Raw genomic sequence first — 20696 nt, forward strand, 5'->3', positions numbered from 1 at the left:
AGCTATTGTCAGCTCAGCCTGATAATGATAAGTGTAGCATATTATTGACCTTAAAGTTCAAATGTTTTTATCTGAAGCTGAAATTGTTTTGATCACAAACAACAAGAAGCCATGAAACTATCCTGTCCATTGAAACATATGATAAATGTTTGCTGTCAGAATATAAAACACAGCGAAGGTTCATGTCTGAGTGCACTGAAAGAAGCACAGATCCTTACCTCCTTAAGTAAAATGCTGACGGACATAAAACATAAAACGATTTAGATCCTAAAAGGATCCAACTTTGTGGAAATAAAACCATCACAAACAAGGTCCAATGAAATGGGCACTATAAGAGAAAGAATTAGAATCTAGAAATGAGAAATTGAGGCCAAAATGTAAAAATCTAAGAGTTTCAGATCGGATTAAGAGTTGATGCCAAAAAAGCTCTGAAAAGCCTTTTACCATGGTGTTGAATCAATACATAAAGAAAAAGCTGGGAAAAGTATGACATATTTGAATTTGTGTGTGTCTGGATCTACCTAAATGTCTGCTATAGCCATAGCTTGAAATGAGTCGGTGCTAACTAGCCTGCATTTACATGATGTGTTTTCTTTCATAAATCCATTTTTTGTTATCCTGCACGAGTTTTACCAACTACAGGGAACTAATGGCCTATATTGGCTAGAGTGCAAAGTACTGGCCTCCGGAAGAAGCCGCAAGGTTCGCCAGTTCAAACCTCAGACAGACACTCTGGGCCCCTGAGTGATACCCTTAACCCTACAGAGCTCCCAATGTGCTGCTCGCTGCTCCCTAAAGAATGAGGTAAATGCACAGGACAAATTTTGTTGTAATGTACAACTGCAAGACTTTAAAGGTGATTGTTATTCACGGGTTATTTAATTGTGGCTCAGAGGGCAGAGAAGACTTTCATTTGTGCAGTTGCAGGTTCACTTCCTGCTTCTTTCTGTCACCTGTCAAGATGCCCTTAAATCCATTTTGCCTATCCATCTGAGATTCAGGGTGTGATTAAGTGCTTGCTTATAAGTGCAACTGGATAAAAGTGGCTCTAGTTCGAAAACAATCTGTGTGGTTAGTATGTCTAGAAAGCCCTAAATAAATTCAGTCCATTTACCATTTAGACTATGAGCCAAAAGATTTAAATGTCCCATTTCATATATATATGCATATATAATTGCCTTATTTTCATTATTCATATTTTTTCTCTTTAATTATTTGTATTGCCTCCATGCCACTGTAATGTACTTTTCTCTTCATTTTCTCATGCAGGGCACTTTGAATTTTCTTACCACTGAAACAGGCTTTAGAAATAAACTTGCCTTGTTATACTTCACCAGCAGTACATGAAAGACAATTAACTAATTACAGACAACACAAATCATGGTATTTGGTAACTATAAATCATGATCCAGTTCTCTGTACTACGCTGCTTCTGATCGGGTCAGATTTAGCAGTTCATTGAATTTGCAAAGCTATTTAAATGAAGTAGAAATAAAAGTTTTAATACTGCAACCGTCAGCACGTTTTAGGTACTTAGCAGCCATAGAGGATTTTAAAGTTGCAGCTGTAATATCAGTTACATTTAATTCTGAGGCTTTAACCTCTAATACCTCCTGCTTGTTTAATTTTAGCACTCCACACTCCATCTAAGAAATTAAATGAAAAGAAAAATCTCTCTTAAAATTACATAGAAACTGCAACAACAAAAAAACGACCCAAATGTCTAGTTTGTTGTACACGAATGGGTTATATTATGTTCAAATTTTTATTTTTAAAAATGCAACATATTATAAATTACAGCATTTGCTAAAGATTCTCTTCAGTCAACCCTTACAGTTCTTACATAAATGTTAATGTATGAAGAAAGAGTTACGATAAATCAGATGTTTACATGTGTGTCCTTTTCCCAAGTGGAAAGCTTTACCTGAATTTAATACCAATGGATACCAGGAATGCAAATGTTTTGCAGTATAAGACAACAGATTTAAAGGAGGCAAAGTTTTTCTAGGAAAAAAGTTACCTTTAATGTGTATGTTCCTAACAAACAAGTACAAGTGTAGAGAAAAAAATCGAAGAAAAAAGATTCAACACCTCAAAATTTATAAAACATAGATGAACCCAAAAGAGGGGAAAAGTTTGTGGAAAAAATAATGAATAAAATAAGCAGTTTTTAAATCAGGATTTAAAACACATGATATAAAAATAAACTAAAATAACAACAAACAGGAAGTCAGTGCCATTCATTAGTCTGGAATAGGTTGCAGGGCATTTTCTTCGTCTTTGAGACTCTTAGCACACCAGCGGTCATTATCCACATGGTAAAGCAGTGAACTGGGAGTGATCAGTCTATTAGAATTGTTCGTACAACCCAACATCTACTAATCCAGGAGGTAACAAAATAACCCAGAACATGTAAATCTCTACATAAGCCTCACCTGCTGCAGTTATGATTGGTTTTCATAATTTAACTAAAAGAAAAAGGCGGAGCAAACATGGCTCTCATCAAAGAGGTCCAAGGTCAACTTTTCGGCCAAGAAAATACAAAGGCTGTCTCACTTTTACCAACGAAAAACAATCCTATTTTATCAAAAACTTTATAGAAATGTTACGTATAAAGACAAAAACAGTTTAACAACAGCGAAACAGGGTGGTGGTCATGTTGCTGTCTGGGTCTGACTTGCTTCAACCATCAAGCTCACTTTAAGGGATAATAATAAGGAATAATCTGCAGCTCCACCTCTGAATGAGTAAATAATTAAATATATATGTTTTGGAATTACCTAGTCAAAGCCTAGATTAAAATCCAAATTAGATGCTCGAGCATGACCCTAAATAGGCTATTCATGCTGGAAAGCGGTTAAACCTACTAAATAATTACAACTCAGAACCAGGATGCACAATATTGAATGTTTGGCCGATGTCTGATATGCTGATATTTTACAACTCAGCTGAACAATAACTGCTATGAATACTCTTTCTCCCCTACATCCATATTTAGACCTTCTGTCTCACTCCTGTCCTGGGAAGTCATTCAAATAGCAGTTTGGCTATCTGTTTCTGAAACGTTGAAAACACGTCCACACTACCAACATTCTTATTTCAGCATCTCTCCTGTGGGAGGCTCATGCATCAGCTGAGTACACGTGACCCGCTGGTACCTCAGGCATAATCCTCACATGTTTGTCATCAAAACAGGGCCTTTTATATCAGCGAGTTATACTGGTGGAAGGGCTGATGTCCAAAATTTCATTTTAAAGCTAATGTCAGCCGATACTGATAACATGCCGATAATTCCCAATATAAAACACTCTTTGCCCGTTATTGCAAACATATGATGGCAGAGACTGCCAAAGGCGTCATGATTATATCTAGGGGGAATTTCTTTTTCAGTCTTTATGCTTTGATATATTTTAGACTGCAAAAACGATCTAGAAATAAGTAAAAATGTCTTAAATCAAGTGTATTTACCCTTACTTTGAGCAGGTACTAAATAAGATGATTTGCAAATGGAATGAATATTTTTACTCTTAAAATAAAATAATTAGATAATATGCACTTGAAATGAGACAATGCAATGGCTTTTTCTTATTTTAAATGTAAATTTTCTTGTTCCATTGGCAAAGTATCTCACGTTTCCCCTCAATTAAAGAAAAAATGCACTTAATTTAAGAAAAAATGACTTAGATTTATTTTTTTTGCAGTGTATTTAGTTCTATCTTTGTCTGATATTGACATTTGTATATGATAACATAGCCTATACATTTTTACAGGAGAAGATTTTTTTTTATTTGAAAATGACTATTTGTTTTTCTTAAAGCAGTAATTATTTGGGATGCTTCTACTTTTCCTACCTCGTCATGCTAAGCTAAGTTAGCTTGCTTGAGCTGCAGGTTTACAATGATCAGACACAGAAATAAGCTTATGTCCCAAAAAACAAAACAAAACAATTAAAAATATTCTGCTTTCATAGGAGCTGACTAGAGTAGGGTAGAATAAACATGCATCTCCTTTTAAACTTTGCAATGTTTTTCTCAAAGGTTATTGGGTTACATGTATCGGGCTGCTTCATTTTCAGTCATGCTTATTTTGCAAAAATTCTTCTCAGCTTTGCTATCCGAATGCGGGTTACCCTGTTTGGGACGGTGCATTGTAAAACACCTTGATTTAATGTGGTTGTCAGTCTATACAGAAATGACCTGGGACAGAAAAGAAGCATTGACAACAAAAAGGGAAAATATGTCACCTTAGGAAAGAACAAGAATTGGGGGAGAATATCTTCGTTCTTCCAAATCTCCATTCGACTTTCACAGAGATTTTTTTTTCTTTATTTAAGCCTCTATTTTCCCCACACCTCCAACACTCTTGCTTCCTCTCCCTGCCTTCACCTGCTTTTTGTCTTCCTCTTCTCACTTAGAGACATACTCTCTCACCTAAAATTAAACACAATGCCAGGTGCCACTCTAATACATCCATCTGCTCACCCTACCTCGCTTCTATCTCATCCTTCCTTTTTTCTCAGTCTTTCTTCTTTTCCATTGTTATAGGAGACAAAGGAGCAGTAAGAGTGACTCTTTCTACCCAAAAAAGAGAAGAAAAAAAGCAGCACTGAAAGTTAATGACATCTTTCAGATTTCTCTCCTTTCAGGTGAGCTTTCATTTAGGATTTCTTCTCTCACTCCTATAATTGCTATCATGTTATTCCTTTTGTATCACCCTGGCCATGAGATGCCAAAGTTAATTATTCTCTGGCAGCGCAGGTGCAATTACATGACAATTACACCACAGCTGGTGGCAGGGGAGGAAGCAGATCTTGTCCTTGTGGGCGTGTTTGGAGCTAATAAGATGGTTTTCTGCCATTTTTTTCTTTTTTTTTTTTTTCTCCCTATCGTTGGGGAGTCAGAGCAGGAAAGGGGGAGGATTGGCAGAACACAGGAGGGTTTAGCTTGTTCCACATGGCTTAGAGGTAAGAGGTTGTGAGGAGGAAAGCTGCTTGAGTAGAAGGGGGGAAGAAGGCTTTATCATGGGCGACGGGCCCTACTGATCCTGTATGAAGGGTCAGCAAGGGTTACCCTACAGTCACCCTAACAATGGGATTTCTTTTATCGCAATCCTAATAGCATCCACTACTTAAAACTGTCTCTACTTCCATCCAGCTGCTTCATGCCTAACAACCACGCAGTGCTGGAACCAGAATGAACCAAGAATGAATATTAATAAATCTAATAATCTTATTATCAGGTTCATATATTATAATAGTGATGATATTGGTGATTCTTCATTAATGTCAACCAATTCTCACAGCTGATCTATTTATTAATAAGTAATGGGTGTTATGAACTTGCAACAGAAGCAGAATGTTTCTAATAGAGTGCATACATCAGAGATTTTAAATGAAGCCCAATATATTTTGATATTGGCCTATTTGGATTTATATATATATATATATATATATATATATATATATATATATATATATATATATATATATATATATATATATATATATATATATATATATATATATATATATATATATATATATATATATATATATATACCAAAAAACAGTATTATATAATCTGTAATCTGTTCAAATACTCCAGTCCATATTTCTACAGCAGTGCTTTGTACTACAAGTTATAATGCTCACTGCCCAGGGCTGTACAGTCTGGGGGGACACGGTGGCAGAAATACAGAAAATAACCCCCAGCTCCAAGATACACATTCCATGGTTTATGCGTTGCTTGTGGGACACTAATAGGATTGGATTGTTTTAGGATATGCAGCGCTAAATTAAAAGGACTGTTTTCTTATGCAATCTAGACTAAACTTTATGAAGACTCTTTTAAACACAGTTTGATTTGAACAGCATTTACTCTATTTTATTTTGAAAGATCTTACTTACGCCCTTTTGCTTTATTGCTTAAGATTGAGAGAAGTCTGAAAAGCATAATATAGGCAAGACAAACTTGAAATTATTTATCCTACTCTCATTACAGAGTGCTAAGAAAAATAACTTCATGAAAAGATTACGGTATATGCCTTTAGAAAATAATGCAAGGCCTAATGCAAGGCCAATATTAAAGTTGTTTTTTTTTATATGTTCTGGTAAGTTATTTGATAAATACATGTTCATTTGCTTAGTGGAAAGCTTTTTTCAGAACGTCACAGAGCAGCCCTCATCCAAGAGTCACCACTTAGTTCATAATCCTATGGTTATGTCTGATGCAAAACATCAGTTAAAATAGGTTGTTTTTTTTGTTTGTTTTTTGTCACAAATGTAACAATGATATTTATATATTCTTTGTGTCTTGTTGCTGTCAACTTAAGCAATGCAAGCAGGCTGGAGGGTCTGGATGCTTGGTTGCATCAGGATGAGATTTGCTGAGCAACAGAGGGCAAATGAAAGACACACCCATATTTAGAAGAGGATATTTGATATTATTATTAAACGTAGAGAATATTGAAAACAAAAATGCCTCATTGGTTTGGCACAATGTACCCCAGTGCTTAACGCAACCTAAAATAAGTATCCTTGGGGGCTTTGCTGCCTGCATCCCCCCTCTTTGTCTGCCTATTTCCTGTCTAAGTACTTTTATTAAAGGCCAGGAGCGCCAGGAGCGCGCCTCAAACCTTTTAGAATAAAGACAGCTAAGGTTACACAGCAGAATTATCCTTTATCTCTAAAACCATCTAGTGGAGATAGGCCAATAAACGTTTAAATTAGTTTCTAACTTAAGGTGTGCTTGTAGGGAGCATCTCACGTTTTTTTTCTTCTATTTTTAAACGTTTGTCTCCACCTCACCAGTTTTTCTTTACTATGAGGGGCTTAAAAATTGGATTTTTTTTTTAGAGGATTTTGCCACTGCCTTTTCATCTTTTTTTTCTGTTGGCCTTTGCACTACTGTGAAAGGTTGTGAGGGCAATAAAACCAGCATGTTTTGATAGATGTGGCTTACAGACATTACAAGTCTGTGATAACAGACGCTTAAGTAATTTTAACAGACTATAAAATAAAAACCTATTTTGGTCATGCAGGGAGGAGGTTTTGCTGTAAACATGGGGGGATTGCTGTTTTAACGACGCTCCCTGAAGTAAGCCCATAAAACAGCAGGTGAATACACTGAGAAAACAATAGTGCTTCTCAGCAAGAACGGCAGCAGAATTAAAGTGGTGCAGAAAATACACTCTTTATACACAATTGTAACCATAGATACCAAAATCGACTCACTCAGTGTGTTGCATGAACACATCGACGCGTCAGCCATGTTGAAAGGGAGACAATGGTAAAATAAAGCTTTTAATTGAACAGGAGAGCTGTGGTTTCAACAGGACCAGAAGAAGTTTATGGGTTTATGGAGAGGTAGAAATCAATCCATCATCGGCCCATATGCCGGTTTCTGCTTTTCTTTGACCTGCAGGCTCAGAAATTCTTTGGACGGACTTTAATACAAACAAAACGGATTTGTTTAAACACGGCTTTAGTTCAAACAATAAAAACTATTAAACTTCAACTATAAAAACTGAAATGTTCCACATAGATAGAATGTTCACATTCTGGATAAAGAAAATAGGTGGTTTGAGAGGGGCGTGAAGGAAGCCATCTATGTGAAGAGAGAAAAAACAACTTTAAACAGAGGTGGTGGACTCAGATTCCAGCTTCCAAAAACATACAATTCAATCATAGACATGATCCCTTCCAGATATCACCAAACCCCCCACCCCATCACAGAGGAACGAGGGACCTACCCGCTCCAGCCGGTGAACAATACCTCCTTAACGACCGACTCTTAACAATCATAGACAGGTTTCAGGTATTACAGGAGACAATCCCCCCCCTTAACGGCAATCCCCCCCTTCAACGACCGACCCTCAAAATCATAAACAGGTTTCAAATATTACAGGCTAACGTTGGAACCTAACGACCCATTCATTGGTTACCATTTGCATGTTTCCAAGCAATACAAGGCCTTGTCTATATAAAGACTCAAACTCACTGCGGATCCAGACATTTGAATTGAGAAAGCTTCCTGGAGAGGTGGCGAAACGTCTTCAAATCTTGGAAACCAAGTCCAGTGGATATTTTTTGAATTTTTACAGAATGACTACGACCTGGATGACTGAGAACCTTCATCAGCATGTTCCACAGATTCCACGATAGAGGACATTATTTTGAACTCAATAGAATATTAAGGGATTATCAGTGTATCTCTATTTATGCTTTAAATTGTGCCACTAACATTAACTACAGTTTTTAACTAAACTCAAACCAAAGGGAGCAAAGATCAGAGTGTTTCCTGATCCCTAAATGGGCAGAAAAGGTGGAGATTTAGTAGCTAAAATTTAATAGACAATAGATTTTGATCACTGGTCAATGTATTGGTGACCGACTTGTTTATAATTTGTAAAGCACTTTTCAGCATAAGGGATTATTGCAAGAGAAATATAAAAGCTGCGTTTTCCAGTTTAACATCTTAATAATTCAGAAATATTTCAATATAAGAGGCATACAATAATTGCACACTGGAGCAGAACTTATCTGGAAGCAAACTTTATTGGAAGTTATTGGAAGTTTAACCTATTTTTGCTGACAGAACTGGGTCAGCTTTGAGCATACACACTTTTTCAGTTTGATCCATATATTTCCAATGTGAATGAGATCAGGAATGTGGGATGGCCACCTGAAAAAAATGGTATGATTGTCCTTAAAGGTATAGTGGAGGATGTTCTTTTTCTGGGTGGATCATCTAAATAAGTGGTCCTCCTAACAGTCAATCATTCTTCTGATATGCTTACATAAGGCCGTCCTACGTGCTCGTATCCATATTCACTTACCGGTGGTGAGTCTGACATAGTGGAAAAATTGCAAATCTTCTTTTTGAAAGTAAGCTTGTATGAGCGATGCAAACAGCAACTTTTATACTTTTATACGTGCACGCTCTCACATGCGTATAATAGGCGTTCCCTCTCGGGAGCAGGTGCAGGGCTGTACATGTGCAATTTTTTTAAAAGTGGAATGGGCAAAATATCCTCAATTATACCTTTAAGTCACTTTTTTAACAAATTCTAGAGTATCTTTAGTGTCTTTATCAGTTTAGAAGACCTATTGCAGTTAAAGCTTTAACCTCATGACATTTTGCTTCAATATTTCCACATTAAGTTCTTTCCTCATGACAACTGAAGTCCCTCCCGAAACAAAACACCCTCAAAAGGTGAAGCTACCGCTTGCTTACTTCATACTTCATACTTCATACTCCGGATGCTCAGGACACTATTCACTTCTCTTTGGACAACAGGACATGTCTCATATTGTTAAGGTTTTTTTCCTCCTGCGTGCATTAGCAAACTGCAATATCCCTTTTTATGTTGCCTCTGGAGTAATAGCTACATCCTCCCACAGTGGTTTCCCAAACCGTATGTTGTTGCAGGATTAGTTTCATTCTTTAACCAACTTGGAAAACATAACACCTTTATCTATGTGACACAGATCATGTCTCCTTTATTGGAAGCATTATTATGAACGTTCTATACATTTCTTTAATACTCGCTTGGTGTCATTAGGAAGCAGAGTGTTTGAGATGTTGCCTTAAACCATTGATAGACATCCCTCCAATGTTGTAAACTAACCAATGAGAAGCTTACAAAGCCATGGTGTTATCATCTGGGCTTCTTCAAGCTCTTGCAAGATGTACTTATCCAAATGAATTAAAAAATTCTAAATTAAAAGAAACAAACATTTTACCATATATTCTGGTATCAAGTGAACAGAGATGATCTTGGTAATCCTAACTTGCATAAAACGTGAAATGTTTAATCTGATTTCATGTTATACAATGACAGGAAGTAAAAGATAGTGTCTTTTTATGTGTGCATACTCTTTGGTTTTACTGTATGTTATCAAATATTATGTAAAACAAATCAAAGCAGCATTTTATTTATTTATTTATTTAATAATGATTACGTGATACTAAAAGTTATTCCATGCTGCATATCTTCTTCTCTCCTCTGTCAAAACCTCTAGTCTTGTCTTCAGCTGAGATTCAAGAGTAAAAAAAAAAAAAGACGTGAATGATGTAGATTTGAACAAAAATAACCAAACGGAAACAGGAGTGACGCCTTGTTAGTAAAAGAGGAAGCACAGCACAGCAGCAAACTCTGGGAGAGCACACTCTGTCTCAGTAATTCCTTGCCTTGTCGCTTTGTCTCTCATATAGGAGGTTATTATAGAGACGTGGCTGTCATGTCATATTTAGCTCTGGAAATGTCATTTGGCAGCACACCTGCTGCCTGGCTATGCTAATAAAGCTAGGTTTAACTTTGATTAGAATCCAGGGAGAAGAAGTGGGGGCAGAAGAGAAGAGGAACGTCAACGAGATTAAGAGCTGGAAGAGTCACTCCAGCGGTGAGCCTCATGCAGACATCTCTCCCCGACCCGTGACATGTCGGCGAGATGACTCATGCCTTAGCTTGGATGGATATGTCTGGATGCATCACATATGAAACATAAGAGGGAGAGCAGCCCCTGACCTTTCTCGGAACATATCGGCTTAAGGATGAAGTCAAGCCCACATGTCAAACTTTGTTTAAATTTCTTTAGTCTGCACGCATCTGTGTTTCTGTGCTCACATAGCCCGACATGCCAGTTATCCCGAGCTGGTGTGGACTGAAAAAAGGCAATGACACACTTACCCCTGGTAGGGTCTTTTGCTCGTGCAATGCATTCTGGGCTTTGAGGGCCGACTCTCGTGCGCAGTACGTCAGGAAGGCACATCCTGGAAAGAAATGGGAGGTAGTATATGGCATGATTTCAGAACATTCAGGATAGTTTATTTACAAAGCTCTTAATCACAACAAAAAAACTCAAAGCATCTCACACAACACTCCTAATAAAATTAAATCCAGCTTTAAACCAATACAAAAAGTTTCAAATCTGGTTACATAAAGACTCCTTGAATCAAAATAAGTCCTTTAAATGCAGAACTTTCTATCAGGCAGAAAATAAAGGGTAGACGGCGTTGACAGTAGAAGTATTTCCTGTTAGAGACACAGATTAACCTAAAAGAACTGATCAGAGTTCATTTAATGAAAGAAAAAAGCAAAAGGTTAATGCCTGCATCATCTCTGTTCAGGAGTTTTGCAAAGTTAAGAAAAACACAGAGACAGGGTAATTTTCAAAAAGAAAAATAGTCAATAAAGCAATGGCATTAAATGGAATCACCAGAAATAGTTAAAATCATGAACAGTAAAGATCTGGCACTGAAATACTCTCTGAAGTCGAGAAAATACTAAGACTTTATAACCATCACTGTTCCAACAACCTCAGTAAGATGTTATATTCCTGCTGGACTTTTGGCATAGTTTCTGTCTTGGTCACTTTATTAACATTCTGCTGTCTTTTTGCACATCTCTGGTGTTGCTGCTATTTTTCCATATCCACCACTAAAATGTCCACAGCTTTTTATTGATTATTCATTCTTCGGGTAAAGAATGAATAATCAATTTATACTCATATTTATAAAAACACTATACAGTGCAATATTTATTTGGTTTATATTCCTTCACTCTACCAATTATTCTATTTTTTATACACTTTTAAGGTCCACATTTGTGTCACCACTTTTGCTGTAATGCTACTTTAATACCAAAATTTCCCTATTGTGGACCAATAAAGGGATTTTCTATTCTATTCTATTCTATTCTATTCTATTCTATTCTATTCTTAAAATACAGGTAGTTAACACCTGATCACAGATACACTGAGTCTGGGGTACTTTCTATTTCGAAAAAAAGGATTAATTCAATCATCAGATAAAACAGCACTGACTCATGAGTACTTTACATGTTCATATGATTAATGTTGACAAATATTATACATCGTAATGTGTGAACTTTTTTTAAATACTGGCTATATAAATACAAACGGCTCTCGTTTTTTACTGCCCCAGCATCAAGTGAAATGTCTGATCATAAAGTCTGGAGACAGAAAAGTGAGCTTTTAATATCACTTGGCTCCAGCTAAATGTATGCAGTGCCACATAATAGGGAAAGGCTTTCATTAACCTTTAAAGCTCCCTCTCATCATGAATATGTAAATATATGCAGAATAGGTGTTATAGGTGTTGGAAAGCTGATACCACCTGGCCCATACGTCTACCAAACGACTGATGATTTTTGCGTCTGCTTTTTTTTATTTTTACTGAAAAGCCTTTTTGTTTTCCTCAATCTGATTTGCATTAGAAATGACAGTAAGGATCATTGTTCATCTTAGATCGCTTCCCCCGGTCTCGGCCCATCTGTCTCATGAGATTTTGTTGATTTTTCTTGCGAAATATGAACGCTCAGCTCCCCATGTGTTGAACTGGTACTTTTCAACAGAAAGACTCTTTTTTTTTAGCTCAAAATCTCAAAAAGATTTTGAATGAATCCAGACAGTTGAAAGTGTACAAATCTTTGTGTTTAAAGGGAAATTATAAAACACTAAGGAAAGTAAAAAGTGAGCCTTGTCAGATTGCCCTGAGGCAACAAGCTCCTAATCTAATTGTCCTTTTATAGAATTTAATATTGTTACTCAACAGTAGTTTTTTTTTTTTTTTGCATTAAGTCTGGGCAAGACAAACAGACTAAGCCTTTATTTGCCTTGCCTTTTGATCCATAGTATTACACCTCTTGTTCTCAGTCACGACGCCAAATTAATATTCCTTTTGATGAGCAAGCAAAGCGGTGTGGTCATAAAAGGAGCACTGCTCTTTGTGAGCATGGTCTTGTCTTCATTTATTGATCAATTCTGCAAAATAACTTTTCTCTGACCTCAAAGGATGATTCATCTTTAATAAAAGTTATTTTTTTCTCCCCTGTGAGACTTCCTAATAAGGTCTACAACCAATTTAAGGGTGCAAATAACGTCAGAGAACCTCATCGGATCGATTGGTTCATTGGGTGTTTGGTCTCATGTGGGTCTTTAGACAGGACACCTCAGTGAGAAGTCGTTTAACATAAATCATATTTACTGGAAATCCATTTTCAGATTGAAATCACAGCTGAAGACTCTTCTGTGATCTTACACTTGGTTCTTACAGGGATGTTTACCTTTGTGCATCCCCGTGTACTTGTCCTTTATCACTGTTAACTCGTAGATCTTCCCGAATTGTTCAAAGATGGGTTTCAGGTCCTTTTCCTCCAGGTTTCGGGGTATCTGCCCGATGAAGAGCTTGATTGCGTCAGGCTCCTTCATTGAGAAGTCTGAAGAGGGAAAAAAAAAAACAGACACGCACACACACATTTATAACAGAAACATAGAGAGGAGGCGTTCAGGAGCCTGGAGGCTTAAATTCACACTGCACAGGAGGTGCTAACAGGAGGCCTGGGATGGAGGTGCAGATGGGAGCGTTCAGTTGAAATGGCTGGTTTGTGCATCCTATGAGAAATGCTTATCATGGTCTTAATAGCAGCACAAATTCCACAAACAGAAAATTAATGTTTATTAAGTTGGGGTCTAATTAATAAGTCAAAACAATCAGAACGGATGCTTGAATGCAGTATTTGGCTAGCTGTTATACGTCTGAGGCTGTATTCAGATTCAGCCAATAATATATTTAGGCCTGTTGAATGACTCTCTGTACATTAAAACAGCTTATAGGCACCAACACACTATAGCTTACTGAGAGCTACATATATCATAACGATGGACAGCACAAGGAGCAGCTGGAAAAATGTAAGTTTATCACAATTTGATATTCAAAAGCAACAAGGTAATATGAAAAAAGAGCAAACATAGTTAAAGAAAATGTCTACAGATCATTTCCTGTAAGGCTTTAAGGATTTAACCCATTAATGCAAAATGTATAATTTCTCTAACAAAGTAAGCATTTTCTATAAAAATAAATTTGATTGAGAAATGATGTTGCTAAGTAGTTTTTAGCACATTCTCTATATAACTGTAAAATTCATGGAAAGATATAGAAATAGACGTTTAAAATCCTAAAAGCAACATGTGCATTGGAGTATAATATAGTAATGGTTTATGAATGCTGTAAAATGTAGATTTCTGGATTTGATAGTTACATAAGAACAAAAGCATAATGTGCAAAATATAAATAAGATGGGATTCCTGAAAAACACGTATATAAGAAACATAATGAAGTTGTTTTCAGTTTAAGATATTTGTTATTAGACTTTAATATCAGTATTAAAGGCAGCACAATGTCAGTGCTTTCTTTAAAACATAATAATAAAAGACAGCAACATCTATTTGACCATTGTTACCAAAAAAAGGGAAGAAAACAAGGTTTTAATTGTTGTTTGGTGAAAGGCACTCAACAAACTGCTGCTTTTCTTATTTTAGTTCAAAAAAGTCTGTAAAAGGGTAAAACATAAAAAAAAAGCACAACATTAAATGAAACCTTTTCCCAAATGATACCAGAGAAGTAAATAGTAGCTTGAAGAACTAAAGACAGGGTGCAAGAATGTACAGACACAGCATGCTGGGTGTAAAACAATATAAAAGCATCATCAATATAATAATTGCATGTCTTCCAATTATCTTGCAGCCTTAGAACAAACTGTGATAGCTCTGTAGTGATAATGGAAATGCTCAGAGGAATTATAAAACCTACCAAAACAGCTAAGTTTAAAGAAATATTCATAAAGTTCATTCCTGAAATAACAGTATTGAAAGATAAAAGCTTACTTTTGTATTATGCATTTGATAAAACAGATATAAAATACCATCTGGAGAAAAAAAATTCTTTTCCTTTGATTTTTTTTTTTTTTTTGGTTTTGTTTTGGAAAATGAATCACTGAGCCTCCCCCCCTATCTACTATTATTATCATCATTATGTCTTTTTGTGATTTTCCATAGCTGCAGCCTCAACCCAGTCTTTCCAGTGGATCTGTGGCAGATATGCTCCCAACATGACAGGGTGTCACTCAGCACAGCTGGAGAGCTCTTTGTCAAGACGTCGGTGAGAACAACAATGACCTGGACGCGATTTCACGCCTCTGAGCAAAGACACACAGAAAGACAACATAGAGTTGATAGAAAAAATAGCTACCTGTGGTGTTGGTCTTGGTTAAAAAAAAAAATCGGAGTAATCTGGTGGATGTGTCTTCTTCCTTCCTTCCCTCCTTCCTGTTGTTTGGTTATTATTAAAGCTCAGTTTCTCAGTTCATCAGTCCGTCTCTGAATCCTGTAACAAGTTAGGCCCGCACGCCCCCTAAAACAACACAACTAACATCCAGCCGACCTCCTTTATTCGGCATGAGCGTCTTTTACGAGATCTTGTTTTTTTCCACCACTGTTTTCACATGGATGCCCTTTCTTTTTTTTCTGGGATAGAAAAACATAAAATAAAATGAATCTCTTACTGGTGTGGCTAAAGAGAGGGTCTTGTGACAGATGAGGCTTTAGACTTCCCTAAATCAGTGGACCGTAGGGAATAGGCAGTCTGGCTGGCTGCTTGTCCTATCCTCTCCTCTTCCCTGTGTGTCTATACTCCTTTGACGTCGTAAGCCGGTGTCTCCCTCCCTGTCCATCTCAGCTCCTTCCCTCCCCCTGGCTGCCTGAGCCGTGATGTCTGCCGCCAGGGACTGTCGCTAAATTAACAGCGCCGTGCCTAAAAGGCGACATGAAAAAAAAATATATCCCAAAACAGAAAAGATCCTTCTTACTTTATACAACAACTTCATAATCAGTGCTTTAGAGCCCCAGCTCATTTTACAACCGGAATTTATACATTACAAACTATTTAGATAATAATCATTAAACCAGGGGAATGCTATGAATATTGAATCTATAAAGACCAGGGAAAAGATGATAAAGAAAGGAAAATGTCTTACTGGTATTTTGAAAAATATTTATTTAACTAATAGTGTTTTATATAAAGATATATTTATCTCAAACCAATACATTCATGGTGAAAATTGTGACTTTTCTAAACAGAATACATTTATAATCCCAGACATTTTGAAGGAAGGAAGGAAGGAAGGAAGGAAGGAAGGAAGGAAGGAAGGAAGGAAGGAAGGAAGGAAGGAAGGAAGGAAGGAAGGAAGGAAGGAAGGAAGGAAGGAAGGAAGAAAGAAAGAAAGAAAGAAAGAAAGAAAGAAAGAAAGAAAGAAAGAAAGAAAGAAAGAAAGAAAGAAAGAAAGAAAGAAAGAAAGAAAGAAAGAAAGAAAGAAAGAAAGAAAGAAAGAAAGAAAGAAAGAAAGAAAGAAAGAAAGAAAGAAAGAAAGAAAGAAAAATTGGACCGTTGAAGTCTAGCAATCACTGGGGGTGTAATTGTTATATTGTGTACCTTTAAAACTAAACACAGCAATCTGTGTTCCTTCTGCATGTAGTTCTGCCATCGACGAACCATAAAGAGTTTTGAAAGACAAACTGCAAATTGTTTTGAAAACCTCCTTTAATCACTTGAGTTGAAAGGGTTATGTTTACTATATTATTGTACCACACAGCGAACCCTCCAATTTGCACTGATAGGGTGAGGGTATTCTTTCTTTATTATTGACTGCACAAATAGTTAAAAGGAGCAATTCTTCATGTTAAATCATTCAAATTCAAATCTGTCAATATTCGAGGTAGATACAATCATTCTTTCTCAAAATTATTTAATCTCTGAAACATAAAACATATAGTTTTACTAAAACATGAACACTTAGCATACTGAGAAACTACATTTGTAAAAATAAGGTGTAAAAAAACCCATCAATCCTACATCCTGAAATGCATATATTTGTCTTCATGTTATCCAGCTGGAGAAATTAAACCAAAATGGAAAAATACAAGCTCACACACAAAAGAAATTAATTTAGAGACTAAAATAAGCAAAGTATGAAAAAATATTTTCATAAATAATATTTATATCAATTCAAAGGAACCAGATGGAGAAAAAAAAGGAAACCAGACAGTTATCAGAACAGTTTAAACTGAGACCTTCTGTAAAAGTATGCAAAACTGACTTTTATAACTAAAACATGGGACTGAAGAAAAAAATGTTTTAGAATAATAAAATATTCTGTTTGAGACCTTGTACTAAGAAAAGTAAGTGTACGTCGACAGAGAGAGCGGCATCCGTTTTTAGTGTAATCGGTAAAATGCAGTGGGTCCCTGACATCAAGAGCTTTCAAATCCGCCTTTTGTTCTCACCGTGGAGCTGGCCGTGGTCCTGAAACGAATCCTCTCAACTCGTGTCATATCATCAGGGATGAAAGAAAGCCTCTCTAGAGGGGCGTGAGGGCGAAACAACAGCAGCAAAAATTTTTTATTTAAATGTTATTTGACGACACGCTCAGACACTCGGGGCTACACGCCCTCTCTGAGATTTGGATGTAAACAATGAGCCCACATGACAGCGGGCTGCACACACCCCAACACATGCGCACACGCAGAGACTTCAAAGGAGTCACGATCTGGACGTATGGGGCTTAAACAGCAAGAAAAACACTATGATGAAAAATTTAAAGTAAACCTATACACACATATCCATCTCACACTCATTAATTTATTTTTCTTGCATTATAGTCCTCGCTCTGCTACCCTCAGAGGTTAAGAACCGCCATCTGCCATCAGTCACCAAATCCGGTCTAAGCCTGTGCTGCAGTTGTTGCAGCGACGCGATTCTTACTCAGTTGATCGGGTATTAATTGTTCATGTGAGCGCTTTGGAAAAAACCTTATCTGTGTCACACACAGTGGTTGGTGGTTTGAAACCAACACTGACATCTGCTGACGAGCAGAGGAACACACATGATGAAGGAAGAAGGCCTGTTAATATTAATATGAAGTGTAGGAAGAGTGAACTAGGGCTGAAAAAATAAAATTGTGATTAATCGATTACTGAAATAATTGTCAACTAATTTAGTAATCGATTAAAATTTGTTAACTGGAGTGTGGAGACTGTAAAACATGTCTTTAGCAGAAGCAACTCACAATGATCAGTAATTATAAACATTTTGCATTTAAGATTTTAAAAAACGTTTTTTTTCTTTCAAAAGCTTTATCTAGAACTCCTTAAGTGTAAAAGTTTGAGTTTCACCTGGTTTAATTTTGTGAAAAAAATCTTCTTTAAGGAACCTTTTGCTATCCAACTATTAATCAAAACAAAAATTGACAGATTAACAGATTTGCAAAAAAAAAAAATTAGTTGCAGCTCTACAGTGAGTGAGCAGGTGCTTTGTGAGTGGATCTTTGATTTTCACCGTGGATAAAACTAGTGCAGATTATTTTAAAGCTCTCTAGTAGTAATGAAGAACATTAAAATTAGTTTTTTGTGTTTTCCGTTGCATAGAATGGTATTTTTTCTGATCATGCTGTGGTAAAACTTGCACAACATCATATTTCGGTCTTCGTTTGGTTTATATTTTGATAAGGACAACTTTAAAAGAGTTATGATAAAATAATTTACAAAAATGTCTAAACATGCTTAAGTTTTTCACATTTTTCAGGACTTCACAACATACTTTGCTTGGTTTTATTTGCATCTGATGTAATAGACCACCAGATTTCAAAATGTTTCAGCATATGACTGTTTACTTAAATCAATCAAAAAATTGCTCTGCGATGGACTGGCGACCTGTGCAGGGTGTACCCTGCCTTTCGCCCGTAGACAGCTGGAGATGGGCACCAGCACCCCTCGCTTGGGATAAAGCATGATGGAAATTTGATGGATGGATGATATTTATTATTTTCTGCCTCCCTCCCCTAAAGGATTTGCAACAGGCTACAAACAGGACGTGTTCTTGCACTACAAAAACAATCTAGAAATAAGTCAAAATGTCTTAATTGAAGTATATTTGCCCTCAATTTGAGAAGGTAAATTAGATACATTTCCAATGGAATTAGTGTTTTTACTCTTAAAATAAGATAATTAGATAAAATGCACTTAAAATAAGACAAAGCAGTTGCTTTGTCTTATTTTAAATGTAAATTGTCTTGTTCAATTGGCAAACAGTCTCACTTACCTCCTCACTTCAAGAAAAAATTCACTTAGAAAAATAGGACTTATTAAGATTTAGATTTTTTTATTTTTTTTTTTTATTTTTTTGGCATTGTGCATCTTTTCTATACAGGTCAGATTTGGGGAGTGCACAACTTCTCTATAGTTGTAATGTGGATTTCTACTGCTCCTTCAAGATTTAACATGTAATTGTCGTCACTTTACATCAGAAACATAAAAATATCACAAGTGGTGTTCCTCAGGGGTCCATCTTAGGCCCCTCCTATCCTATGATCCCTCTACCTAAGATCGTAATAAACATGAGTTACCATAACTATGCAGATGACAGACAGCTGTACATTATGATGTCACCAGGTGACTATGAAGTCATTCAAGCACTGGGTAAATGCGGAGGGGGGAAAAAATCAATAGAGATGTACCAAACTTATATTTAACTTAAAAGAAATAAAACGGAAGAAATAACTTTTTGAATTAATGGGAAAGTGGAGGATGTTCTTTTTCTGGGTGGATCATAAAAAAAAATGGTCTTCCTCATTGTCAATCATTCTGGTGATATGTTTACGCAAGACCGTCCTACGTGCTCTTCCCCATTTGTACTTACCGGTGGTGAGTCTGACATAGTGAAAAACTGCAAATCGTGTTTTGTAAAGTAAGCTTGTATGAGTAATGCAAACAGCAACTTTTAAACAGAGCCTGCAGGAGGACAAATGGGCTTGTGTATGCTCTCACACACGTCTAATAGGCGTTCCCACGGGAGCGGGTATAGTGTTGTGCATGTGCATTTTTTTTTAAGTGGAGAGTTGTTGTTTTTTTTAAGATTTGCGAAAATCCTCCACTATATCTTTAAGGAGGAAGCTTTAAAAGTTAGCACACAATTCAGTTAATACTGTAAGAAACCACAAATCAAGCTTGAAATTAGTAGTTCAGAACTGAACCTTTAAATAATTAAAGACAGTAACTAGGTCAACTTTACATCATCTAAACATTTTTTCCAGCATTTTTTCTCATCTTTTATTGTCATTACACAGTCACAAGTACAGAGCGACAAAATTCACTCTCTGCATTTAACCCATCCCCTTGGGGGGCAGTGGGCTGCCATTGTGCAGCGCCCTGGGAGCTTGAACTCAGAATCTCTGGATTCCAAGTGCAATGGTTTAACCACTAGGCCGCCACTCTGCAACATCTCTAGGATTTAAGGACTAATGTCTCAGCAGGACCTTAAAAAACTAATTCATGTGATAATCTTTAGTAGAACTGATTACTGCAAGCGTCTTCTCAGGTCTGCCGAAAAAAGTCAACCAGACAGTTGTAGTTGGTCCAGGATGTTGATGCCAGTGTAATCTCAATAAAATTCAGAAAATTAGCACATTACCTCAGTGACTACACTGGCTCCCCTTTACTTAGAGAATAGACTTTAACATACTTCTGTTGATCTATAAATCGCTGAATGGTTTTGCTCAAAAAAAAAAAAATCATTACAGACTTGCTGTCAGACCTCTCAGCTCTTCTGGTTCAAATCTACGATGCATACCAAGAACCACACATAGAGAAGCTTTTAATTTTTATTCTCCACTAATCTGAAAGACACTTACAGAAAACGGTAAATGGGCTGCTTTAAATAAAGATTAAAAAAATATTTCCTTAGAGTGACTTTAGCTGCGCTATCTAAACATTATTAGTTACGTCTAACTTTCCTTTCATTTTCATCAATCATGTTATTGATTTTTATTCTTTTTAATTATTTGTA

At 36.4% G+C, this 20696-nt stretch overlaps 1 protein-coding gene across 3 annotated transcripts in view; it reads right to left on the minus strand.

Moving 5' to 3' along the window:
• celf3a (cugbp, Elav-like family member 3a) overlaps positions 1-17267 on the minus strand; it is a 46418-nt gene extending 29151 nt beyond the window's left edge. For 2 of the 3 annotated variants that reach the window (XM_038279281.1, XM_038279279.1), the window contains exons 1-3: positions 15051-15526; positions 13087-13239; positions 10690-10772 (exon numbers count right to left, since the gene is read on the minus strand). In XM_038279281.1, coding sequence (XP_038135209.1) covers positions 10690-10772; positions 13087-13231 — 228 coding nt within the window. In that variant the 5' untranslated portion in view covers positions 13232-13239; positions 15051-15526. Of the gene's footprint in view, positions 1-10689; positions 10773-13086; positions 13240-15050; positions 15527-17140 lie in introns of those variants that run through there. The other variant, XM_038279280.1, reaches the window with a different exon arrangement.
• Between the last annotated feature and the right edge of the window lie 3429 nt (positions 17268-20696).

This window comes from Cyprinodon tularosa, unplaced genomic scaffold (genome assembly GCF_016077235.1).
Source record: "Cyprinodon tularosa strain WSP-4 unplaced genomic scaffold, ASM1607723v1 ctg15, whole genome shotgun sequence".
In the NCBI taxonomy this organism is placed as follows: domain Eukaryota; kingdom Metazoa; phylum Chordata; class Actinopteri; order Cyprinodontiformes; family Cyprinodontidae; genus Cyprinodon; species Cyprinodon tularosa.